The sequence below is a fragment of the Aquila chrysaetos genome, chromosome 9 (assembly GCF_900496995.4).
Source record: "Aquila chrysaetos chrysaetos chromosome 9, bAquChr1.4, whole genome shotgun sequence".
NCBI classification, from domain to species: Eukaryota; Metazoa; Chordata; class Aves; order Accipitriformes; family Accipitridae; genus Aquila; species Aquila chrysaetos.
In genome coordinates, this window is record NC_044012.1 from 12,460,637 (window position 1) to 12,487,086 (window position 26,450).

The window sequence follows — 26,450 nt, forward strand, 5'->3', positions numbered from 1 at the left end:
GCAAAGACTGCACTGAAAGCACTTTGAGAGCTTGTGTCAGAAAGTGTGCTACAACAAGCAATGCTTTAACTTAGCAAATGTTTGCTTTGATTCTGTGAATCATGCAACTCATTTTTTTAAATTAAAAAAGAAAAAGTTAATTCTGCATTTAGCGCAAGTCTTGTTGCAAAGCTAAGCTTCAATACTGCTGAAAGTTTGCAATGGAAATTTATGGGAAGTAACAAAAGAAAGACATGGATGGTTGGATAGATCATCAATACTATCGTTTCACTGGTTAATGAAGAAGCATCTTATCCGTGTAGTTGTATTAATAAATTATAAATCTCTGCAATACCCGTTGTACAGGTAATCAGTAGTTCTGCATATATTCTGCATAGTTCTGTATGTATTTTTTCCTGTCTAAATTCATAAATGTGTTGTCATAATTTTTTTTTGACAGCTACAGGAGTTTCGTTTCTGAAGATGCAGGCCCAAACACACTGATTGCTACAGTTAATGCTGTTGACCCTGATGGAGATGGTGTGACATATGATATTCTCTCTGGGGATCAGAAAGGAAACTTTGTTATTGACCCTAAGAAAGGTAATAAGATATTAGCTCTTTGCTGCTGCAGTCATAATGTTGATTCTGACGTGATGCAGCTTGAATTTGGAGTTCATTAGGTAGCAATTATAAAAACTAAATAGGATATGCTATTTTTGATACTAACACTAAACTAATTTTAAAAAGTGCAGGAAAAAGGTGCAATTGTTCTAGACTGTCTTATAACATTAAAAAAAAGTATCATTTTCCTAAAACCTTTGTATAATTGACCTATCTTGTTCATTGTTTGCTTTCAGTCAGTAACTTAACAGAGGGCATTATTATAGGTAACAGGTGACTTAATAGACAGTAACTTAATAGAGAATGTATTTACTGATAACATTGCAAAATGTCAAACAAGGATTTGAATAACACTTAATCTAGGAAACTGGTTTCAAAGTTGCAGCAAGGACAAGCTGCTGTGCAGGGGAAGGTGAAATGGGAGTGAAGGGTGACAGCGGGAGAGGCAGGGACCTCACTGTCCCCGAGCAAGAAGAGCAGAGCAGGTCCCGAGGCACAAACCCGCTTCACCCGCCGGTCCCGCGGCCACCAGACAAACACGCAGCGGCGAGGCAGGTCTCGGTCCGGCTGGGAAGCCGAGTCAGCGAGGCGGCGTCAGGGTCAGCAATGCGCCCGGCCAGGTACCGCACACGCCCGGGGCAGCCGGGGAAGGGACCCGAGCGTAACTCGGCGCCGCTCCCAAGACACGGGGCGGAGGCCGCAGCCGAGGCTGGCGACAGCTCTGACCCTGTCTGACCGAGGGTCGCTCGCTGCCTGCCGGCTGTCAGAGCTGGCCCTGAGCGCCGGCAGCCGAACCCGGGCAGCAGGAGGGAGAGTTTGCCTGTTGGTGCGCTCAAAGCTTGACATCCGCCTGCTGCGATGAGCCAAAGGTACTATTAGTAATCACATCGCCATGCGAGGAGGAAAAGCAATAGGATGACAGTGCTGACTGGAATAGTTTTCTTTGTGCAACTTTTTCAATAACTCAGTTTTAACTGGTTTAAAGCAGACATTTGGGTTCTTGGATGAGGCTGTTTCCCACTGTGCTTATGTCTATGTCCTGATTATGCACGTGTGAGGAAACACTTTTTAGCTGAGATTATTTCTGTTGTACTGACACAAAATGATACATTTGTAGGTGGAATGAGGCTAGCACTGTTTTGTTTCAATGAAGGTAAAAGTATATAAAATATGAACTAAGTAACTGTATTTTTCATTTAAGGACAGAATCATTCAGGTGAGCAGTGTTATTCAGCCAAGAATGCTGCATGCATGAGAAAAAAAAAAAAGTGTGGAGAATACCAGTTTTTACATCTTTTTAAATTCTTGTCAGCAGTCGCATATTTTTAAAACCCCAAAGGAAAAAGTCCCACAACATTGGTGTCCTCATTTAAAAAAAAAAAAAAAAAAAAAAAAAAAGCACACACACATATCATCAGAGTAGGCTGGCATATCCCTTTAAATTAATAGGATTTATTTGCTGTTGATTGCTTGGAAAAAAAAAAAAAGAGGATGTTTTGAGACAGAAACAGGCAACCAAATTGAAATCTTATTGAAGGATTGAACTAACTTAATTAACTTCAGTTAAACTACTTTATATTTAATCTGTTTTGAACTGCAACCAAAATCTGAACTTACATTTTTCAAAGCACAAGCATTGAATATGTAGGAAAGAGTAAGCTGCCCTAAGTTATTCCTTTTCTGTACTTCACAGAGTTCACTTAGCATGAAATTTTAATTTCAATGCAAATCATGTTTTTGCAATATTAATGTTAGATTCTGAAATGTTCCCAAAAATATGGTCTGCAGGTAACTTGCAAGTGTTGAAGCATGATCCTGAATTTATTGAGAGCTGCTTTTATCCTTTCCGACTTAAAAATAGAGTTGTAGGTTCCAAGAGTTAAATTTCTAAAGATACTTTGGCACCTGAAGAGGAACAATGGTTTTCAAACTGTCTAATTGCCACAGGGGTAGTATATCTGATGCTTCTGAAAATCTTTATTGTAAGTGCTTGAAGAATCTTAACATTTGATTGATAGCATCTCTTAGGATTAGCTCCATAGTTTTAATACAGATAATCATGTACATGTAATTTTATACTTTTTCACCAGTAAATTTTTATAGTCTTTGAAACTTAATTTTAGAAACATTAGCGTTTTTTTTCAAAACACTTTGGGGCTTTTGTTGCTTAATAAACCTATAAAAGTTTATACAGTGGCTTGCAGCAGTTTCTTTTCAGAAATGATGTCAGTCAGGGGAATAGTCTGTACCCCCTTGTCACAGAAATGTCATGGTAAAGTGGAGATGTGTCAAAAATAAGTGCTGCAGCTAAAACAATATATTTGCAAGCAAATTGAGTGACACGGATGCTGCGACAATACTCTGTTGTAATGACAATTGCTATTATGCCTGATGAATAGCAGAGGTGATTGATGGATGATGGAGCAAAAGAATGACAGCTTCTTACTGCATGGTCTCAGATAGCTGTGGTCTCTTTTGCTTTTGTAGCCAATCTTTCATACATCTTTCTCTGACAGTGCCTGTATGTCCCATCCAGCAGGGTGTATCATTTGGGTGACTTGGGAGAGTAGTAAAAGACAGGTTTCTGGGGATATGCCTGTCCAGCTAAATGCTGCTATGACTGTGCTGCAGGAAGGTAAACTTGAATTAGTTTCAGCTGAGCTAGCATCGGTAGCTACAGCAGTAGGCATGGTGACACATGCTTCATTGCAGTAGCGATACAGGAACATAGCCAGGCTCGCTGGTGGGGCAGATGCAGGTAAAACAGAAGTCTGCCGCAATGTTTCTCTGGGTTTTTTGTTTCGTTTTGTTTTTTTCTGCAGCAGGTAGACAAAAGCTAATATGTGCACGTCAGCTTTATATAATGAGTTGTAGCTGTTGTCTCATTTAGCTCTGTAGACATACCTGCAGACAAACAAACCTGTTGTGCTGTCTTAGTTTTGGTTTAATATCAGACTGCAGTAAAAATACCGTAGTTAAATTAAACTGTAGCAGCCTTGTGGTTTATTGGTGAATGGGTAAACCAGAATGGTTCTTTGTCATGCTTACTAGTGAGAATAATAACAGTAATTGGTTAATGTAGTAAAAAAATAAAAACCTGCAACCTATTGTTGTTTTCACAGGGCTAGTTAGACTTCGTTCAAGTCCGTTTCCTAAGCTGCAGGGGACAGAATATGTACTTCATGTCACAGCTACTGATGATAACGCCTCTGGAGGGCCCCATTCTCTTACAAGTACTGCCCAGGTTGTTGTGAAAGTTGATGATGTTAACAATAACAAACCTGTCTTTCAGAAGGTAAATATATGAGGCTTGGTCATTTGTGTTAGACTGTGTGGTAAATGTTTAAGACTGTGTTGTCACTGCAAGCAGAATTGGTCAGAATTTCGTCTCTCTCGGAGTCCCGATGCCGCTGTCTTCTGCATCTTTTCCATCCCTCACCGAAGACTTACAGGGTTTGCTTTCCTCTTGTGGCAGAACAGCTCCTGTGAGCACTGTCTCTTCCCTGAACCACATCTCATCTCTGGCATTTCAGAAGATGAGGTTGAGTGAATAACTTCTGGAGGTTCAGTGTGACGTACGTGAGGATGAATTGATAGGTATAGGTAGCTATGCAGTGGACTTGTTCCAAAACATTCCAAAGTACTTCTCTAAATTACATAGGCTTCATTTGATGATTCGATGACTGGAACTGATGAAAGAGAGAAGAATGAAAGTGTTTTAGCTTAATTTTTAAAGTACTGTAAAAAATAAACGCATGAATATATTTTCAGAATGTTAATTCATATTAAAAATCTGTTGTCTAAAAATCTCAAGTTTGATGCTGATGGCTAAAATGTTGAAGGACAATGTTGCATATTTTGAAAATTCAGTGACTATTCATGTCAGTCTTGTCAGTAATGTGTTCTCGACAAAGTTACTTTGTGTAGAATCCCTTTTCGACTAAAGCAATTCTGTGGTTTGGGCAAGTGTATGCCCTCTTTATAAGACTTTTGCTAATATAGAAAAATACTTGCATTTGGAAGTATATGCAACTGTAACTTTTTCTCCAAATATTTTCATTAATTGGAGATGCTCAGTGGCCTCATGTTGTGTGTTGTTCGTATAATTGCAAAATAGCAAGTGAAGTCTGTAAATTAATCATGGTACAGATAAAACATTAACATCAGTGCACGTGAATGGAAGTGTAGCTAAATCTTTTTTGGTTTTTTTTTTTCCCCTCTAATATATCTTTAAATCAAGTGGCATCGTAAGTCCTTGATTTTTCTTCTTTTTTCTCCCCTCTCTTAGTGTCAGTATTATCAGGAACATGCTTCTGTATTGGAAAACCAGCCTTCAGGGACAGTTGTACTGCAGGTTGAAGCCACTGATGCTGATGAAGGAGCCAATGGTATAGTGAAATATGGCTTAATGCACAGAGGTGGTGTCCTACCAGCATTTAATATTCATCCTGACACAGGTAAAGCGAATTTCAGAACTGATACTGGCATATAGAAACCATTTTGTTACACTGATGGAAAAAAAGGCTTAAATAAAATCATTCATGCTTTTTCATTTAGTTTTTTTTGATAGCAGGCAAAATACAAACTGTATTAACTGCACGAACAAATATTGTCCTTTTAGTTTCATACGTGTCCAGTACTGAGCTAGAACTGATGCTTTCCCTGAAATGTGGAAGTTCTGCTTTGTGAAATAACTTCTGTGGTTTTGTAACTGGATTTAAAAAAAATCACCATATTTTAAGTGCACATTATCTTGCAACATTGTTAATGGCATATAAGTGATTTATCCAAATGACAGTAGTCTTACAAACAGCAAAAAGACTAAGTCTTGGAAGGCCAAAACTAAATTCAGGCTGATCTTTTGGAGGATAAAAACCATGAAACATGCCTTTACCCTGTACTTACTGCTCTTCAAAAGAAATATTTTTTTTATAAACACATTCTCTTAAAGTTAGCTTGGTACTTATCTTAATTTTCTAAATTTAAGTCCAATTGTGCGTAGATGTAAGTGTATATGAAGTTTGTATCTGCCTGAGCAGTACAATTTAAGCTGTTGAAATTGTTAAATCTTGTGATTGGATCCTTGAACCTGAAGTTCACATTATAAGTGTATTTAACCTATTGCACTGTATCTCAATGTATTGACAGACAAACATGTAAATGTAGAGTATTGTCAATTGTGTAGTATTTTAACTCTCTGGTATTTAATTTGTTTTCAGGAGTTCTGACAACTGTTCAGGTATTTGATCGAGAAAAACAGAGGGAATATCCTATCACTGTGACAGCAACAGATCAGGCAGCGGAACCACTCATTGGAATATGTCAGATAAATATTATCATCCTGGACCAAAATGACAATGATCCCAGATTTGAAAACACCCACTATGAATGTAATTGAGAGTCATTGGATAGAGTTTCAGTGCCCTGAGTGTGAGCCTACCTGATGTCTAAGATTTTTGGGTTTTGTCTTTCCTGGCAGTAGATCATGTGACCAACTAGGTGATTGCAGCCAGAGATGCACTTACCTTAATTAATTGCAGAATTATTATTCTGTGTAATGTGCCATATAACAAGTACAATCTTGACTCGTAGGCCTTCCTGAGTGTCGTTATGGGAAAATTCCTTGAAACAATAGCCATGTCAGTATCTTTCCTTACCTGAGTATACCAAGTGTCTGTGGCACTACACAGAGATGTGAAAGCTGTAATAAGAATGTAAGTGTACAGTCCTGAGCACTAACTATATCCTTTGTTTTCTGATTAACAGATTTTTGTCATAAGTTTTGATTACATACTTTTCCCATTTGAATTTCATAATTCTTCATTGTTTGTTGTTTTACCTTTCCTTCTTGGTTCTTCAAAAAACCTTTACTGCTTATGGATAAACACCCAGACGCATGTATAATACTCATAAAAAAAAAAAAAATGAAGACTGATAATTCTCACTTAGTTATACTGTGCAAATCCTAGAAAGTAGTTTCTGACAATGTGGTCCTTTTCTTCTGGTTTTATGCAGTAAATTAAAATTCCATTTATGTATATTTCATACAGAGCAATTCGTCCCTTAGTAAAAACACAAGACAAAAAAAAAAAAGTAGTATCTTATGCAAAATACGAATTCCAGGTTATGAATGTGATATGAAGTTCAAATGTGATCCATAGCTCTGGATTGATAGCAGCTCTTTAAAATATTCAGTTTGATTTTTTTATGGCCTTTGTTCCAAGGAAGATAAAATTATAGCTTCCATACATTATTACTTTAGTATTTCTTCATTTCTTAGTAAGATGTTCATGGTACTTTAGTGAATTAATGATCAGTTTGAAATATCCCTTCCTTACACTAGATTTTCTAAGAGAGGACACAAGAGTTGGGACCAGCTTTCTTCGTGTTGCAGCCCATGATGATGACTACAGCTCAAATGCTGCCATTACATATTCGATAGCAAATGAAGAACCAGATTATTTACAAATTAATCCTACTACAGGCTGGGTGTTTGTGAACCAACCCATATCTCAGGTATGGCGCTTGCTTTCCTTTTTAAGCTGCCTATCTCAGTATATCATGAGAGGGACTGAGGTCACAAGTTTGTGTTACCCCTTCACATTAAAGGATCAATACGTCATGTTTAAATTAAACATGAGTCTAAGGCTTTTAGCTGATGAGTTCATCGACTGTCAATTGCATATAAGCAAGCCCTGCTTTCAGCTGGAAAGTAGCAGTAGCACTGCCTCCGAGAACTTGTTCTTCCCATGTCATTAGCTTTGGCATACGAATACCAAGGACTGGAGGGCTGAGATGGTCAGCAGGGGAGCAAGAACCCAGGTGTAGGACTTCACTATGTTAACAGGCAATGAGTTAAGACACAAACCTGAATGTGAAAGAGTGTGAAATTTTGCTTCTGATACAGATTCCCAACTTGGTACCTGTTAGTCATGGTGGACTAAGCATAGCTGTCCCTCAGGAAGGCGAAGGCATAATGAACAAATGGTTGCATGTAGTTAGCTAAAATTTAGAACCCTACAGACCTAATAAAAAAACTGTTGACAGGTAAGCTTAAGAACTCAGGGGCTCCACAAAGTGGGTTTTTTTGGTTTTGTTTTAAACTTTGTGTGAAATTTGCTAAGGTTTATTGAGACAAATAACAACATTTTCCAGCAATCTTAAGTAAAACAAATAGCAGAATTTTCAGCAGCTTTGCACCTACTTCATATTCTGGGCTCAGTATTCAGCAGTTGTGGATGTTTATCTTCTGTGCAGGTTTTTTTAAGTGTGCCTTTAATTTTATGTATTCATTTATTTTGGAAAGAAATGGAAAAAAAAGCTCATTGGAGCCCTGATCAAAACCCTTTGTAATGAAACTTTTTTTACTCTTCAGAGGTCATCTATAAGTCGAGAGATTATTGCTACAGATGGAGGCAATAGGAGCAGTAAGGTTGAACTTGCAGTAACTATTACTAGTGCAAAAAACCAACCTCCACAGTGGGAAAGAGACAGCTATGAAGTTGTTATTCCAGAGAATACTACACGCGATGCATCAGTTTTGGTAAGGTTGGGACAGACTTGTTTGTCTGTCTGTAGCTCTAAGGCTATCGAGTAACTGAATGTTGCTTATTTGCTTAAATATAGTGAGCATTTATAACAATTTTGTGTATTATAGGGACCAATGATTTGCCATCAGTTTTCTTTCAGAAATGCTAACAGTAACCAGCATTTTTACTCTAGTTTATATGTGTGCAGCCATTATTTAATTTCCTTCCCATTTGGACAACACTATAGGTCTTCCAGTTTTTTGAATGCTTCTCTGTTACCTGAGGTGATTATTGGGCTTAAAGTTCAGTTTGATTGCTTGGAATGGGTAATCAGAACAGCTTTATGATGTAGCTCCAAAACACGTATTTTTAGGATAAAAGCATGAGTAACCAAACATGTAATGACTGGTAACCTTTGGCTGCAGCTGTTTGTGGCCTGGAGATGTATCAGGCAGGGTTAAGATCTGGTATTAGGAAATACTTGTCCTAGGGGTTTCAGCTGAAAGCTGAAGGTCTGGGAGAGTCAGTACACAAAAGCTTTTAGAAATGTTGCTGTACTTACAGAAGTGTTGATTATGCAAACTTTTTGAACTGTGCAGACAATCAAAGCAAGTTCTCCCCTTGGTGATCCCCGTGTGACTTACAACCTAGAAGAGGGTCTTGTTCCGGAGACCAACATGCCAGTTCGTTTCTACCTGACTCCAAACAGACATGATGGTTCTGCTTCAATCCTGATAGCTGAGCCACTAGATTATGAAACAACAAAAAGCTTTCTGCTGAGGGTTCGAGCACAGAATGTTGCTGCAGTTCCTCTGGCAGCATTCGCTACGGTCTATATTAATGTAACAGGTGTGTAAGCTGTTCAGTGATGTTACAGTATAATCGTAGTACTTTTTTTTCCCTTTTCTTTAAAGTTTCATAGTTTTCTCTTTATGCACTCTTTGATGTTTTAGATGTCAATGACAATGTCCCATTCTTCACTTCATCTATTTATGAAGCCTCAGTAACAGAGGGAGCTGGTGTGGGGACATTTGTTGTTCAGGTGTCTGCCACTGACCTTGACCTTGGTCAGAATGGTGAGGTAAGCAAGTGGGGACCTACACCTTCCGTGAGGAAAGGTATGGAATAACTTTTGTATGAACAATGGCTAAATAGACTAGAAATCTTCAACCTAGAAAAGGGATGACTAACAGAGAAACATGAGATGAAATAAAGTAGTTCATTACATGTTTCTCTGTCTTGCCATGTGAAAAATGCAACTAAAACTAGTAGGCGTAAGACAGAAAACAAAGAAGAAATATTTATGCAACCTGTAGTTCAGGTGAAAAACTTGCTATAGAATGCTTTGGTTTGGAAAGGTCTACATAGACCTAAAATGTGATTGGATAAATTAATGGAAGAAAAAATGTGTTTAAAAGCCTCTGTGAGTTGTAAATCATTGGGGGTACTGAAAACTGAATCCTTACAAAATATGTCAAGTTAACACCAAAAGTGGATGTATTCATTACTGATTTTAAAAATTGAAAGTAGGTATATCCTTAGAACAACAGTGCAAGCTGAAGTCAAGTGCACGAAAACATATATATGAGTCTAGAACACGGTCCATGATACTGAGCAAGTTCAAATTCAGCTCGCCTGTGGCCATTATATTAGCACTGGGAATCTTTAGCTGAGTTTGAGTGCTGTTGCACAAGCGCTGTGCAAATGTGAACTAGTGAACTGAGGAACTGATTAGACAAGACAAATTTATTTCCTTTACAGATCAGCAGTCAACATGCAAGGAAGTTAATAGACTTTAAACTAGATTGCTCAAGCTGTCAGTTGTACCCAGCTTTCTTGGCCCCAATCAAGTTCTCAAACACAAGACTGTTCTTCCTCTCTTTAAGTACTTATTTAGTTGTGAACTATCCAACAAAAGGAAAGGATAGATTAACAACTTCTTTTTAATCCTTTAGATAACTTACTCCCTGTTACATGACAGTGGCAGAGACTACACATATTTTCACTTGGACTCACAGACAGGCTCAATATACACTGCCTCAGAGTTTGATAGAGAGAAGAAGGGGTCCTATCTTCTAGAAGTCAAGTCAGTAGATGGCTCTGAATCAGCTCGACCTGGAAAACATGGCAAGCCAAACTCTGGTAATGTTGCAAGCATGCAAACATGATTTTACCTGGACTGGTCTCTGAAAACAGAAACTCTGGAATGCAAGATTAAATGTTAATTTCCTTTTTTTTCAAGTGTACTTGTGAAAGAGTGTCCGTTGTTTCAGTTTTTGGTTTTGTTTTTTTTTACTGTTTGTCTGTGCAACAGTTGTGTCAGAGATATTTTATATGATGATCAGGCAAGTTTTTTGTTCTGAAATGAAAAGAAAACTAGGGCTTCATAGTTAGTCTAGAGAGAGAGTATTTCCTAGCTAGCAAAGATGCACCCATTATCCGTAGCATGCAGATTTTTGGGTAGTGGAAGTGTTTCTCAAAGCACTGGATATGGTACCGTATACAGTCAAAAGTAATTATGAAGTATGAGGCAGGAAAGTTCAAGATAGAAAATCCCATTCTCAGTTGATGGCTGTGCTTAAATAAAGACTTAAAATTTGGCTTTTGTGGCTTCAGGACAAAAAGTTATGACTAAAAACTGTACAAATGCCATATTAGGCATCAGTTATTCACATATTATCTGTTTAAACAAATTGGACGTGACATTCATTTGATATCCAAGTGCTTTTGAGTAATGTTGGTATATATATTGTCCACAACCCTAAGGGTTTGTTTCTGTATTGTCTGCATATTAGTCTTCATTTAATGTGCAGCTAGACAGTTTAAGGAATTGTAGCTGACAGAAGTGGCACAGCTGAGTATTTTAATCTCTTGTTTCTTGTCTCTCTAGACACGGCCTACGTGCGCATTTTTATCAGCGATGTGAATGATAACAAGCCTGTCTTCTCCCAGAGTGTCTATGAAGTAAATGTGGATGAAGACCAAGATGTGGGCTCAACTATCATTACAGTCAGTGCTAATGATGAAGATGAAGGTAAAGTATTGGAATTCCCCATAGCTGTGTCTAAAATATTAATGAGTTAATTTCAGCACACCAAGACATATTTAGTGGTGTTAGAAAGGAAAATGTCTTTTTGTCTCTAGATTTTAAAAATTCTTTAAGTGTGAACCGACTGGCCATGAACATTAGTTCATAATGGAGCTGTGAGGCATAAGTCAAATAACTCTTATTTCAGGAGGTAATGCATTAATGTGGGATGATGTGGAATAATTTCTGTGCCAGCAAATACAAATTTATTATAGATCATACCATTTTCTTACAAATGGGCACCAATAAAAATGTCCTGGTTAACTAGAATGAATCAGACTTGGTTTCAGTGAGATTCATTTGCTTTCTCTATGGACAGTATAGTTGTATTGTTCTTTATTTTTTTTTGGTACACATTCTCATATTTGAAACTGGACTTCCTAGATGCATATGATGAGTCTTATCTATATTGCTTTATCTGCAAATCAGTCAGGAATTCAGCCATAAGTCATGTAAAAATAAGTACATAACCAGTGCTCATAAATCAGAGAGGGAACAGTACAGACTTCCATCTTCTGGCCATGGTGCACTACTAATTTGACTTTGCTGTATGCTGAAACCATACTTTTTTTTGTTGCTCAAGTCCCAAAGGACTGTTTTGTGAGCGTGTCTGTGAAGTGCAAGTACATCCTGGCTGCATTTGATTCCTCACCCACTCAAGGAGGTTAAGGCAAATGTGGCTAAGTTGTACTGAAGAAGGATTTACCTACTTAAGGAACTTCTAGTTTTTTCTTAGGCTGCCTGTAAACCTACTCTGTAGTGTTGGATCAGGGGACCTGATGTGGTGGATATATGGTACTTAATTTCTGTCCTCTTAATGAAGTAAATGATTAAAGATGTAGCTATGAAAGAAGGGAAGAAAAGAAGAATGGTAATGTGAAGGTAGAGCTTGCAGAAAGGCTAAAAGTCTTTACTTGATCTAAAAGCATTGGCAAATCGGTACTGCATCTGAAATTTTGAGAAGTTCTGTTAGGACTCTCTCCTCTGGCTTGATACATAATTATCCAGTTTGTTGGTAAAGTCTATGCATAAATGAATATGAGTGCAGAATGGTTCTACAGTATGAAGCATTTTATGATAACTCATTCTTACATGCTGGGTGTTAGCAAACAAGAATTTGTCCCATAGCCTTGGCCAGTCATATTGATCCTTCAGTGAATTTGAGTGATCATAAGTAAAAGCAGAATTAATACTTCATTGCAAAGACACATTTTATAATTAGACACAGATTACAATTGGACATACCAGAATTGAAAATACTGATAAGTAATCTGACATAGCTGCATGTTTTAAAAGACCACAAAACTATAATATCAAAATCGGTTATCGTATGATTTGTAGTTCATCTTAACATCCCATGTTTTAATCTACTTCAAGAAATGTGTGTTTTCTGACACTGTTGGTAATTGACAGGAACAAATGCTAAATTACGGTATCAGATCACAGCTGGAAACACAGGAGGAGTACTTGATGTAGAACCAGAAACAGGAGCCATTTTTATTGCCCAACCACTGGATTATGAAGAAACAAAAATGTATGAGATTCACTTGTTGGCCTCTGATGGGAAATGGGAAGATTATGCAGTTGTCATCATCAATGTCATGAATAAAAATGATGAGACTCCAGTTTTCTCTATCAATGAATACTATGGAAGTATAATTGAGGAACTGGTTGGGTTACCAGTCTTTGTACTTCAGGTAGTGTATGCAGTTTCAGAGATTATAATATTTCAATGAAAGAGCACAGATTACTCTGGTACAATTATGTTAATAATAATTCAGCACAGATATATTAATGAAATTTAGTTTTACTGAGTTGTTTTGTCAGTGGATGAAGAAAAATGGACTTTTATGGAAAAATAATTACAAAGATAGTACGTAGGATAAGCAGGATGGATCATTTGTGATCCTAAAAAGTAAATCATTAACATTTTAAAGTATCTATCAGAATAGCATAGTTAAATTACCTCTACAAATACAAAAAAACCCTTTACTATTTTATTATTAGAATATCTACATTGTTATTGTAGTGCAAAGCATATTTATCTACCCTGAATTGTCCCTCAGCCACCTCTCGTTTGCCATTCATCTGGCATGCACATATTAATAGCATGTCATATACTTTTGCTTGGGCTCCTTTAGACTGTAGTACCATATAGGATATAAAGCAATCACTACATATCTTATAATTTCTGTGTCTTTGTTTTCAAAACTTCTGTAGGTTAAGGCAAATGATCCTGACAGTAATGTGGATGAAGGAGATTTGAGATACTCATTGCATGGGCACGGTGCAGCTGATATTTTCACAATAGATGAGAAGACGGGCAGCGTTTACTCACACAAGATGCTGGACCGGGAAGAACGTGCATTGTGGAGATTTGTTGTATTGGCTACTGATGAAGGTGGAGAAGGACTTACGGGATTTGCTGATGTAATTATTAATGTGTGGGATATAAATGACAATGCACCTATGTTCACATGCATGCCTGATGATTGCAATGGGAGTGTCTTTGAAAATTCTCCTGCAGACACGTTAGTCATGGAAATGGGTGCAGTCGATCGTGATGATCCAAATGTAGGTCTTAATGCTGTCCTGACTTACAGGATAACAGAGAATGTAAAAAATGAGTTTGGTGCTGACATGTTTAATATCAATCCCAGTACTGGTACAATCCATGTAGCGGGGGGAATGCTGGACAGAGAAAGGACTGACAATTATTTTCTCATTGTTGAAGCAAGAGATGGGGGAGGGCTAACAGGAACTGGCACTGCCACTGTCTGGATTGCAGACGTCAATGATCATGTACCTAAATTCACAAAAAAGATGTGGCAGGCAACAATTCCTGAAAACAGTGCCGTCGACTCAGAAGTTCTGCAAGTGTGTGCTACAGATGCAGATGTTGGGGAAAATGCTGACTTAATATTCAGTATCATCGAGGGAGACCCAGATCAGAAGTTTTATATTGAGAATGACAAAGAATGGCAATGTGCCACTATTCGACTGAAACAAACCCTGGATTTTGAGAATGCACGTGAAAGGCAGTTTAATCTTACTATTACAGTGGAAGATCTTGATTTTTCTAGTATTGCAGTGTGCCTGATAGAAGTTGAAGACTTTAATGACCACAGCCCAGTTTTCCTTTCTCAGTTTATTCAGACAAGCCCTTTCTTTGAAAACATGCCTGTAGGTACTATAGTAACCACAGTGAGAGCTACAGACAAGGATTCTGGTTTGAATGGGAACATTATATACTCTATGAAGTCAGATTCGGATCCTATGAGACAGTTTGAGGTTGACCAACATGGTCACGTGATTGTGGCAAATACTCTAGATCGTGAAGTCATTCAAAAATACAGTTTAATTGTTCAAGCTTCAGATCAAGGAACACCTGCCTGCACAGGAAGTGTTACAGTTTTGATAAACTTGCTTGATGTTAATGACAATGGACCAAGGTTTGAGGCACCATACATGCCTGTAGTTTGGGAAAATATAATGAAGCCTGAAATAGTGTATATGAACCATACGTCAAAACTGCTTCACGCATTTGATCCAGACAGTGAGGAAAATGGGCCACCCTTTACATTTTCGTTGCCACCAGAGTATCAGAATTCTTTGGATTTTTCTCTTACTGACAACAGAAATAACACAGCAACTGTAACTGCTTTGAGGTCCTTTGACAGAGAAAAGCAGAAGGTGTTTCATCTGCCAATAGTTATAACAGACAGTGGGATTCCAGCTATGAGCTCTACAAACACCCTAACTATAACAATTGGTGATGAAAATGACAACTGCCATGAATCTGGCCATAAGGAAGTCTATATGTACAGTTACAAAGGTAAGTGCTATCTGGATATTATATCAGATTTATGAATATAGCACAGTTTTACACATAGTTTCTTTCTTGCAGTTCTTTCTTTATTTTTTTAAATGGTTTACATCTTTCAAAACTGAAACTCCAGTTCTGTAGACTACTAAATAAAGTGGAATGAGTAAAGTATATTTGCAAAGCTGACACCCTAGTGTGTAAAAGATCACCTAACAAAAAACTGTTACCTGCAAACAAGTATATACTGCACTTGCAGAAAAAACAGTATTTTTATAAACCAATAAGATCCATTTTCCATTCACTAGTTTTCACCTACACAGAGGAAAAGTTTTTTGCGTGTGCACACATGATTTGGAAAGTATTTGATGCAGATTGATCTGGAGATGAGAATGGCAGAACTAAAGCAACTTAGGGAAGCAGAGGTTCATAGATGAGCCCTACCCAGAAACTGTAGACCAGTCCCACCTCCACTGTGACAGCCACTCTGTGGCTGAGCAGGATAGAAATCCCGTGAAGGGAGGTTTTCTGCTGGCAAGAAAGGATCCAAGAGAAAGCTGGGTCAGTGCTTTTTTAGAAGAATAATCTCTGGGGTGCAGTAATTGACCGCTTCCTAGAATGTGTAGTCTTTGAACTGAGGGGAAAAAAAAAAAAAAAAAAAAAAAGATGCTGTTCTAGATGTGTTCTTGAGTGGTGCACAGTACCTAGTTCAAGACATACTAGCAGGAGAGCTGCTCTGTGATAGCAGCCATGGTACTATGAGGTTTAACATTGTAGTGGGAGAGAGCAGAGCAAATGCATCCATTATGTGAATGCTTTACGTTTTCTCATCGGAGTGGTTTAGCAGAGGATGAACAGTTTAATAATATTTTCTAAAATTTGTCTTGAATTTCTATTAATGTGGTTTTTTTCCTGAAATTACCTGTAAAACTTGACCTTGAACTAGTCCTGGTGGCCCTTGTTAAGCATGGTTTATTACGCCTTTCCCCAAATATTCCATTCCAGGTAGACTTGGCTATATCTCACTTATCATTGCAATAGTAGAATTTCTCATAAATATTAGAGAAGATTAATCTACAGAAGGTATTTTTGCAATGAGTTATTTTTGCTGAATTCAGTATGCCTAAATTAAAAAAGATGTGACCGGATCCTACCATAGAAATGAGAGAATGAAGATTTTTAGGGTGGATTGGCTCCAGATTTGAACCTTAAAAATTTCCCATTTTGCTGGATCTTGGCTGTGGAATTCAAAGGTGTCCTTTTCTGGAGTTGCTTCTTTTGCTGTTTTAGAACAGCTGCTTGGATGTTCCACTTCTGTGACAGCCCACAGGGTCCTGGAAAAGGGGTCAAGAACTGGCATAGCTTGGTGGCTTCTTGCCCATTTCCTTTTCTTAGTCATGTCCTTCTCTCCCAGCTGCGCCCCACAAGATGCTCTGCTTCTTGTGCTGGATTCCCCTGGTGTGCTGTTTGAAATAGTAGAGTAGTAATGAAACATTTGGGGATTAACTCCTGATGTGGTAATTTTTTTTTTTTTGTCTGAGAATTTTATATAGAGTTGTATTTATGTATCATTCTGTTGTTGTTTTGTGTTGTTTTCAGCTTTTCTTCTTTCATGTGACATCCGTAATGTACTCACCTTTCCTGAACTGGCAGAAATCATATGACAGGCTATGCATTATTTTAAGAGTCTTGGATCATAACCATCGCGAAATTGAGCAGGAATCTGAAAATAATAAATGCAGTAATGAATGTGGCAGAATATAAAGTGCACTGAAAAGCAAAAATTAAATGCAGATTTATTATAATTTATCTCAACAGGAAAATGGTCAACAACTGTGCTTGGGGAAGTGTTTGCACCAGATCAAGATGACTGGGACAATAAAACATTTCTCTCTGAAGGAAAACTGCTCAAGTGAGGATTGTATTTGTGTCAAAATGAGTAATATTTATGCTTCTGTAATTATTTTACTCACCATGTATCTCTCTTGTTCAGGATGTGCATAAAGCCAGGGTTATTGAGTGTATTAAGGGATGTACCTTCTGAATGCTCTTTTTCTTTTTTACTTGTGTAACTAAGTATTAAGAAATTAATGCATAAAATATTTTTTGCAAGAGAATGCAGGATCACACCATGATGTTGATTTTTAGTCAGATGTCATCATTAATTTATTTAAAAATGTGCATTCTGTGAGATCCAATTTAAAAATAGGCAGAGTTTTTAATACTTGCCCTCAAATATTAGAGTTGATGGAATACAAATCCCAGATTTAAAAGGGCAGAATGGTATCATTTTGTCAAAAATGGAAGGGAATTTGGCAGTCTCCACTGATGGCTAAATTTACAATTGCGTGTGAAAACCATGGCTCTTAGATTAGTGGAGTTTTTTTGGTTAATTGAAATGTTGACGTGGATCCTTAATTCCTACTTATACATTATTTTTCATATCATAAAGTGAGATGGCATATAGCATAACTGTATGTTGTTTGAATACAGAGAATGGATATGAAAATGAATGAGAATTTTTGTCTCCACTGTGAATAAGAGTTTAAAAGCTTTATGTAGCCCAGAATTAAAGACTGACTTTCTGTGCATCAGCAGCCCCTGGATCTGTTCCCATATTAAGAGGTTACTGTTCTGTAATAGTGGTCATGGAATATTTCCATAATTACTGATTACTGTCCCTTTGCGGAGGCAAATGAAGATGATATCAGAGATTTCATACAGACCTTATTCTGTTCCAGATGGATAAATGAGCATCTGGAATGACTTTGTGTGGTTTTGTCACTTTCTATTACTTATCTCTTAGACCTGCCCATGATGACTATGTTGAACCCTGTGGTTCAGCTACAGACTGCTTTTATTCGGGATTGGGAAAGTCTGGGGATTTGGGAGTGGCAGAAGCATATTTTATAAACTCTGCAGATTGTAATTTCTGAATTAAGGTGTTTCTGGTGCTCTGAGGTTGTTTGCTAATTCCCCTACATTTTGATCCTATAACCTTCATAGTAATGTTTAAGGCCGCCTGAATTATGTTAATTAATAAAGTTAGTTCTCAATTTTGGTTTATGTCTAGGTCTTTCAGATTAAATCAGAGGACTGGTTCTTTGATGATGGTGGATAACACTTCTCAAGGAATATACAACTTAAAAGTTAGAGTTTCTGATGGAGTTTGTCCTGATGTTATATCTACGGTACAAATCCACGTCAAAGAGCTGGAAAATGAAGCCATACAAAACTCAGCCACTGTGCGTCTGTCAGGTTAGTTTTATTTGCTGATGTGAGTTTAGATCAGCTGCTTCTATAACTAGATGATTATATGATGTAGGTATTACTATATCAATACTTGATTTTCTTATCACTGTAGGGCACTTTCTGTTATGTTTCCATATTGTTAAATAAGAAAGGAATTGTGAACTTAACCTGTGGTCTCCCACTATTTCATGTTTGTTTATTTTTGAATCCCAAACTCAGATGTCACAGCAGAGGAGTTCATAAGGAGAGATGAACATGGCAAAACAAGACATGACAAGTTCAAGGAATTACTAGCAAAAATGTTACCTGCTAAGCTTAGTGAAATCATTGTCTTCAGTGTGATGAACATTGATGGAAAACAGACAGATATAAGATTTGCAGTCCGTGATGGCTCAGCATATTACAGACCTGAGAAACTGCATGCTGAGATGGCGGCATTTAAAAATGAGGTATATTCTCTAGCGTTATCATGCATCTGTGTAATTCACCTAAATACTGAGTTTGCAAGGTATATATCCCAAACCCCTGTGGAAGAATATGCTAGATCTACAGATAAGTTTTTTGTGCTTCACTCAGGACAAAAACACTTGTCAGGCGAGTGCTTAATTCAAGCTTTCTCCCTTCTCCTCAGTCCCATACATACAATTAATATATGGTTGTACTAACTTCTGGTTCAATAAACATAACCACTTTTTAGTCACAGAAAGATGGTCCTCCATTCCCATCGTGGTACAGTTGCCTGTGTTTTCTCCAGTCAGTGTTTCATTGTGTAATCTATCAGACTTTTGAATATGAAATCTGAAGAATCCCTAGAAGCCAAAGTGGTACAGTAGTATACAGAATGTCTTGAAAATGACAGCTTTTTGGACATGCCAATGCTGATGGACATACCCAAATCATCAGCTTGTGGTTAGACGCTTACAGTACAGGCTCGATGCCACCCAGATGGAGATGCTACTGTACAAAGAGATGACAGTCCATAGAAAAAATCTTGCTGGCAGGAATATGCAGGTTAGAAGAACAGTTACAACCGATAAGTGAGATGGAGACAACTGATTTTGTGAGAGAACAACTTCAAATACAAAGTGACACCCTCCCCCAACTTTTTTTTTTTACTGTCGTAAGGGGAAAACAGTTTTTGAATGCAAGATATTTTCTTCCCCTTCCTTACGTTCCCTAACAGTCCTACTGTCTTACCAGATCCTGCATGCTCTGTAACTCAGTTACCCAGGCATGGTCTGTCTTGGTCCCACTTTTATTTTCTGTAGTCCTCCAGATTTTGGTTTACTGAAGTCCTGCAGATGCTGCTGAATAGACACTAAAGCTGCTATCTTGCACGAAGGCAAGATGCCACTGCTTGGCTTGTAACTTGCCCTGGACAAGGCAGCGCTTCCTGACATGTCATTTGTGGCTATGGGGGCATATTTAAGTTTAATATGTGGTACATCTTATGGAAGACTTTTGCTGAAGAGAAAACAGCACTCTCCATTTTTGTGAATATTGTAGGGTCTGCCTGATTCTGGGAACCAGACAAGAATATCTTAATTTACCACCTGCCTACATCTTACTGTATCTTAAATAGTTGTGTGGATTATAAGACTCTTCAGAGTGACCAAGTAGGAAATACCAGAGACAGATAGTATTCATGAAACATAATGACTGCTTCTTTTGCATATTTATTGAATTACTGCAACAATAATATAGAAAATTGCATAGATTTCAAATATTCTGTGCCATAATATATGGCAGGTGAATTCATCAAAGTGGTAACAAGGGGATTGCTTCACATATTTTAATGAAAAAATATGTTTGTATTAATTATATATCACCTTTCAATATTTAATGAATGGCTCTAGTGAGTAGTCGCCAATAGTTTACAGAAACCCAATCATAGCTGGAGAATTTCTCCAGTAGTTTTTATACATATGTTTAACTACAAATATAGAAAATAAGTAATTAGCACTGGAATTATTCATTGAGTTGCTAAATAAATAATATGTTTGCATTACCTCCTTGGGATATAGCTTTACAACAACTCTTTTTATTTAGCACAAAAATAATCCATCCTAATACTGTAAAGGAGCAAAGGTGGTTTATATAAACTATGTTTTTCTATAACAGCATTACATAGCTGCCTAAATGTGCATTATATACTCTCCACTAATGGTGATAGATGTGGGCAGCAGACATGAAACTGCATTGACAGGATGTATCATGTCATTATAAAGTATATGTTATGCCTTTGGGGACATGTTTTTCAGTACATGTTATAATACCTGAGGATATACTGACAATTATAAAGGTCAAAGTTTTTACAGTGGTGAATTGAGATGACTGCACAAGTAAAAAAAAAAAATACAAGCACTTTAGTATTCGTGTGTTTGTTTTGGTCTTTTCAAACCTTATTTTAAAAATATTTGTCATACATTTTATCATTTGAAAAAATACCTATTAAATGTATAAATAAGAGAGTCTAAGCCTGATCTTATGTTGTTAGTTTTACATTTGTATACCCCAGTGTATACCACTGTGAGAGTAGTGAGGTCTCTTGTGTTCACGTTTGGGTACTAAATACATGCCATTTTAATGTATTTGAATCACTAAATACAAATCAAATTTTGAAGCTTTATAGGCACCTGTGCAAAATCCCCAAACAAGTAGAAGGAAGAAATCTGCTGTGCCAAGGAACAAACTTAAGTGATAACTTAGTCTAGTGCATGGGCTACTGGCTGAAGTACAAAAGGTCTGAAACAATGGCAGCCCTGTTACTGCCCTCAGGCTTACGGTGAACGGCTTGCTTCTCTTCTTTGTGCTTTCTGCTAGTGCTTTGGTCTGTTCGGTTTAGAAGTTGCAAACTGCTGAGACACTATTACTACGTCACGAGACCTGTGTATGCAGTGAGGGTCTTTTCTTTATTTGGGTATTTGGGCTTTCAGGTGCAACCCCAATTAATGATAAAAACAATGAACTAGCGAAGATTAATGTAGAATAGAATATAGCATCCAGTATGCTGAGTTGACTGCACTTTGTTTCAGACAGTTTGACATTAAATGTAAGTTTATGGGGCACGAATCAGTAGGCTGAACCCTAATTGCTACGAAGTGGTCATGTCAGGCCATTCTCTGTGGATTTTATTATTGAATGCAGCTCAGCCCTGCATTTTCCTGTGCCTGTATCCTTATGTGCAAGAGAACGTAAGAAATAATGTCTGGGTATAACTCAGGAGGAAGAATTTTTATCCTGGCTTGAGCTAAAACCTACCTGTTGCTATCAGGGTGCAGAGAAGCGTGATGCGGACAACACAGCTCGGAAGGTGGAGTATCACTGCTCTCAGAATTTTGATCCTTGGAAATAATGTTAGCGTGCCAGCACAGATTTAACATGTTCACAGGCAATCATGTCAATGATTAAGTTTTTAGGAAATACTGCTACTCTAATTTTTTTCAATTTTTTCCTGTATTTGTCAAATCATTTTGCTTGCCTGTATAGTCAGGGATGTTACTAATTAATACTCAGGAAACTAAAGCATTCCATTAAGTCTATGATGGCTTAGATTTTTCAGAAATTAAGTAGTAAGTAAAAGCATTCATTAGGACAAGACTGGTGATGTGTTAAACTGTATTTTCTCTTAGATCCAGTCAGCTTTACAACTGAACGTTTCACAGATCGATGTAGATGAATGCAGGAGTGCAAACTGTAGTGAGGGCAACGGTTGTACAAACTACCTCACCGTGAGTGACATCCCAACAGTGACGGATACTGGCAGCGTGTCATTTGTCTCGGTAACAACCACCATCAACGCGGTCTGCACCTGTTCAGCTAGGGACCGAGTTCATCAGTCTTGTTCCTCCTACCCTCGAAGCCCTTGTCTCAACGGTGGGATGTGTATTGACACTTTGAATGGTTACAGGTGAGGAAACTCGTATTGCAGATTCTCCTTTTTTTTGGTTTTTTTTTTTTTTTTATTTCTGTTTTTAAAGTGTCGAGCGGAGCTTACAAGATACAGGTCTAAAAAAAAAAAAAAATCATAAATGTACTTCTGACTGAAGGAGAAACAAAAAACGCCACGAGTGCACTGGAGTGTAAACCTAATGACAACAGGGTCTTTACTAACGGCCCAATAATGGTGCTGTAGTCCTGAAAGCTGTCAAAATAGTTTGTGAGTAAGAAAGAAAACCCTGGGGAAAAAGCAGTGATATTAACACATGTCATTTTTTAAGAGCACCTAATTCACTATGAAGGAATGGGAAGTGTGCTCTGGGTTTTATTTCACTTTTTCTTTTCCAGAAGTGTAATAATAAAGGTGAATATCAGTGGTAGCAGCAGGGATGTAGGGGGGAGTGAAATGTAGTTTAAACAATGGGTAATAAGGAGCTTAAAAAACATTAGATAGGAAACTTGCTTTATTACAGCATCACCTGGCACACACCAGTATTCCTTTAAGGAAATTATACTGGTTTATTCTATTAATTAACCTCCCTGAGTTTTCTCTGTAATAAATTGACCAACTGATGTCTGGTGTTCTATGTTACTTAGGGAAAGCATTGTTCTCAAAACCACTTGTTTTTAAAATGGAGATAGTATAGTGGATAAATATGCTTTTTACTCTTAAAGTATTTTGATAATTGCCAAGCACCCTGAGACTCTGCTAAAATCTTTATTGTTTCACTGCTATTGTGAATCACTTTACTGTGATTTAAGTGCTACGTTTGTTGCATGTAAAACCAAAAAAAAAGTTGAACATTGGGGAATCTTGACTATTTTTTGTGTTTGTGCTCTTTCAGATGTCTTTGTCCTGCTTCATTTCATGGCCCAGACTGCCAGCAGACTAAACACAGTTTCCATGGAAATGGTTATGCATGGTTTCGTCCCATCAGGCCTTGTTTTGAAAGCTCACTCTCTTTAGAGTTTATTACTGTGGTTCCAGATGGACTTTTACTATATAGTGGTCCTTTATCAAATCCAGAACCTGGGAGTACAGAAAACTTCATTGCAATAGGTACTTCTGCAAAAATGTGTGAATAAATTAACTGTCTTTTGGGAGTGAGTTGCCTGCGAACAGTGTAGTAGTTACAGTATGAATTCTGTCTCTCAATATTATGAGATAATTTATTTTCTGGTTTGACTCTCAATATTATGAGATAATTTATTTTCTGGTTTGAAAATATTTTGAAACATTTCCTAATAGGTCTTTCTTCTTTGATGTCTATTTTTGTAGCCTGCACCTATGGCTTTAGGTCCATTGCAGAGTTGTAGAAGTCAAGGGGAAAGGAAAACTGCAGTACTATAAATGAATTTAGGTACTTTGAAGATAGGTGTTACATGATTAATGCAGTCTTAGTTGCATGTCATTCTTATCTAGTTTGGTGAGAAAAGAAATCCATTTAAACTGCTTTCAGTCTCGGGGTATTTTTGACTTGTTTTTTAAACAGTCAATGATTTGATGGATGAATCCAGCCCCAACGTGCAACTGTAGGAAAATCTATATGCAAGTAGAACTCATTGCTTTATGTTGACACATATTTAAAAGGTTACTACTGCTTATTTTTTGTGAATTAATATACAAGATGCACAGTATGGTTGGCATTTTATATTTTCCTAATTAATTGAAAGGTAATGTTGTTGGATATTGTTAATAATTTACCTCTTTTTTGCTTTGTTTTGCAGTTACTTGTAAATTTGAGTAGAAGATGGGAGGGAGTAAAACCTGCATGTGTTAATTGTTTTAGAGCATTATAAAATTGCACATTGCTTATCAGGAATTAGTTTCAGTGTTTTGATAGAGAAGTGGCACAATCTAAAGCATAAAAATAAGTACTATATTGAATGTTTTGGCATAATAGAAGTCATAGAATAGAATTCTAGTTATTTCTGTAGTGAACCCCACGTTATAGCAATAACCATTAAAACAGTACATTCACTAACTGCTAACATATCCAAAATGGAAAGATTCTTGTAGCTGAATTTAATTTCTTGTTCATGTTGTATTAGAACTCTCCAATGGTATTCCTGTGCTGAAGATAAGCCATGGCTCAGGTTTTGTGATGCTGCAGTTTCCAAGTCACCTGAATGTAGCGGACAAAAAATGGCATCGACTAGAAGTCAGAACCAATGGTCAGGTGAGTTATTTGATTTTTTTTTTTTTTTTTTTTTTTTCCCCCACATCAGGATATTTATATTTCCAATAGCATTTCCCTGTGCAGAAACAGGAGGGTAGAAAAAACAGACCGGGTAATTGTATGTATTATTCTGACTGTGTTTGTAGATTTGATGAATAATACAAATTTTGGGAAGACAGCATTGTCAGTTCTAAATCTACCTATGTTGCAATCCATATTCTGGGATCAGAGGAATTTTTTTCCTGTTTTTTAAGCTCTGCAGCACATGTGGAATGTGCATAAAGGCTTAGTTGTAATTTGCAAATTCAATGTACACATTTGGACACTGAAATCAATTACCCATGCAGAAAAAGCAGGTAATTATTTATTTGCAAATGCAGTTACAGTTTTTGTGAAAGTTAAGGTTAAGCTACTCAGAAGCATAAATTAAATGCAGAGTGAAGTGCCTTCTTTGTTAAATGGTTCCATTTTGGCTTTATTGGTTATTGCAAGATGGAAAACGGAACAGGAAAAAAACCCAACCCTTTTTGCTTGATGGTATGCAAAAAGAAAAAGATGAAAATTTGATATAACTTTTTTTATTGAATTTTACAGAAATTCTTAATTCAATAATCCTATGTTTTGGTGTAGGATGTTCGATTCACTTTGGATCGCTGCAGTGCAGCTGTTGTTTCAGAGATAGAAGGAGTAGGCAAATGGCTGTCCACTGAAGATCGTACAAATTGCGAAGTCTTTGGGTCTGTTCCACGAAGAGCAAGGTGCATTTCTGGAGATTCAAAGAAAGACAGTTTATTCTAAGGCCTTTGAACATTTTACCTATCAAATTGCAGCCAAGTTAATAATGACTAGGAACATAAAAGCGTTTGCTTTTCCTAGGACCTTCTGGGCCAAGTCTGGACCTTAAAGCAGTGAACAAATTTTAAGGAACCAGTCTTCCTCCGAGTAGTGTTGCAATACTAAATGACAACCCCAGAACACTATGTGGCTAATACTGGCGATTTTGTGGGTACTGTGTACCGTTCCTTATCCACAGGATTTCTCACTTTATTTATCAAGTCACTGTAAGTCTGTTCTTGAAAACCTCATGAAATTAGGCCAGTTGACATTTTAATGGCAGTAACTCTGGATCCTCAACCAATCTTACTACCTGTTTGGTGTAAGTCTGAGGGCTCCTACTGACAACCTTTGGCGAACGTATTAAGGCAGGCTAACACGTCAGGGTCTCCAGTTGATCCGAGGTTACTGCCTCGATAGCAGAGTCAGAGAAAGTGCACAATTACCCGTACCTCAGCTGTTCACTTCACAGCCTGGCCTACTCCTACAAACTGCTGATTAAAGTAGGCTGCTGCTGGTGTGCCTGGCTGTGGGCGGCAGTGTCTCGTAATGAGACATATACAATCCACCTGCGTTTGTTTTGCAGCAAAGTAATACAGCCAAGGTGTGGTAATGACTCTGGTGGTTTAAATTGCTTGTACTGTTGGGTCAGCCCTCAGCCTCAGTTAAAACTGAAAAAGTTGGAAAATCTTATTCAAAAAGCAGTTATTAATTCAAAGCAGAAGGGTATGTTCAGCTGCATTCTGCAAGGGTTTGGATTCAGTATAATTCAGTCCTTTGGACTGATGCTTATTGCCCTTGCTGATGACACCAAGCTGGAAGAAATGACCAGTGTGTTAGAGGGCATGGCTTGGAATTAAAAATGATCTCAGTAAACTGAAAATTGGACCTGGAAAAACACTGTGTTTTTCCACTACGACAAAGGGCCAAGTACTGCATGCAGGCAGACATAACCAGCCTCACAAATAGAGAGAAGGGAACAACTGTGAAGTATCAGTAAAAGGTACAGATGGTACTCGGAAAGTGAGTGAGCCAGCAATGCCACATTAATGTGAAAAAGGCAAGCACTACACAGTAATGCTTCAAGATGTGTACATCTCAAAGACGTGGAAAGTAATTCTTCCACTCTGGTAGGCACTGTTGGGCCTCAGCTGGAGTACTGGGTCCAGTTTGTGCACCGTAGTGCAGGATAGATGTGTACC

General features: G+C 37.6%; 1 protein-coding gene across 5 annotated transcripts in view; it reads left to right on the forward strand.

Moving 5' to 3' along the window:
- Positions 1 to 26,450, forward strand: part of LOC115345327 (neural-cadherin-like) — a 66,703-nt gene that overhangs the window by 26,476 nt on the left and 13,777 nt on the right. For all 5 annotated transcript variants that reach the window (XR_003924796.1, XM_030023844.1, XM_030023845.2 and 2 more), the window contains exons 7-25: positions 440 to 582; positions 3,726 to 3,898; positions 4,892 to 5,060; positions 5,823 to 5,993; positions 6,947 to 7,119; positions 7,979 to 8,146; positions 8,732 to 8,981; positions 9,086 to 9,213; positions 10,088 to 10,274; positions 11,023 to 11,166; positions 12,634 to 12,917; positions 13,441 to 15,055; positions 16,862 to 16,955; positions 18,117 to 18,301; positions 18,515 to 18,744; positions 21,928 to 22,205; positions 23,080 to 23,294; positions 24,287 to 24,414; positions 25,045 to 25,172. Coding sequence is in view for 4 of the 5 variants with exons in the window: in XM_030023844.1 (XP_029879704.1) it covers positions 440 to 582; positions 3,726 to 3,898; positions 4,892 to 5,060; positions 5,823 to 5,993; positions 6,947 to 7,119; positions 7,979 to 8,146; positions 8,732 to 8,981; positions 9,086 to 9,213; positions 10,088 to 10,274; positions 11,023 to 11,166; positions 12,634 to 12,917; positions 13,441 to 15,055; positions 16,862 to 16,955; positions 18,117 to 18,301; positions 18,515 to 18,744; positions 21,928 to 22,205; positions 23,080 to 23,294; positions 24,287 to 24,414; positions 25,045 to 25,172 (4,863 nt within the window). In the remaining variant the exon portion in view is untranslated. The remainder of the gene's footprint in view (positions 1 to 439; positions 583 to 3,725; positions 3,899 to 4,891; positions 5,061 to 5,822; positions 5,994 to 6,946; positions 7,120 to 7,978; positions 8,147 to 8,731; positions 8,982 to 9,085; positions 9,214 to 10,087; positions 10,275 to 11,022; positions 11,167 to 12,633; positions 12,918 to 13,440; positions 15,056 to 16,861; positions 16,956 to 18,116; positions 18,302 to 18,514; positions 18,745 to 21,927; positions 22,206 to 23,079; positions 23,295 to 24,286; positions 24,415 to 25,044; positions 25,173 to 26,450) is intronic.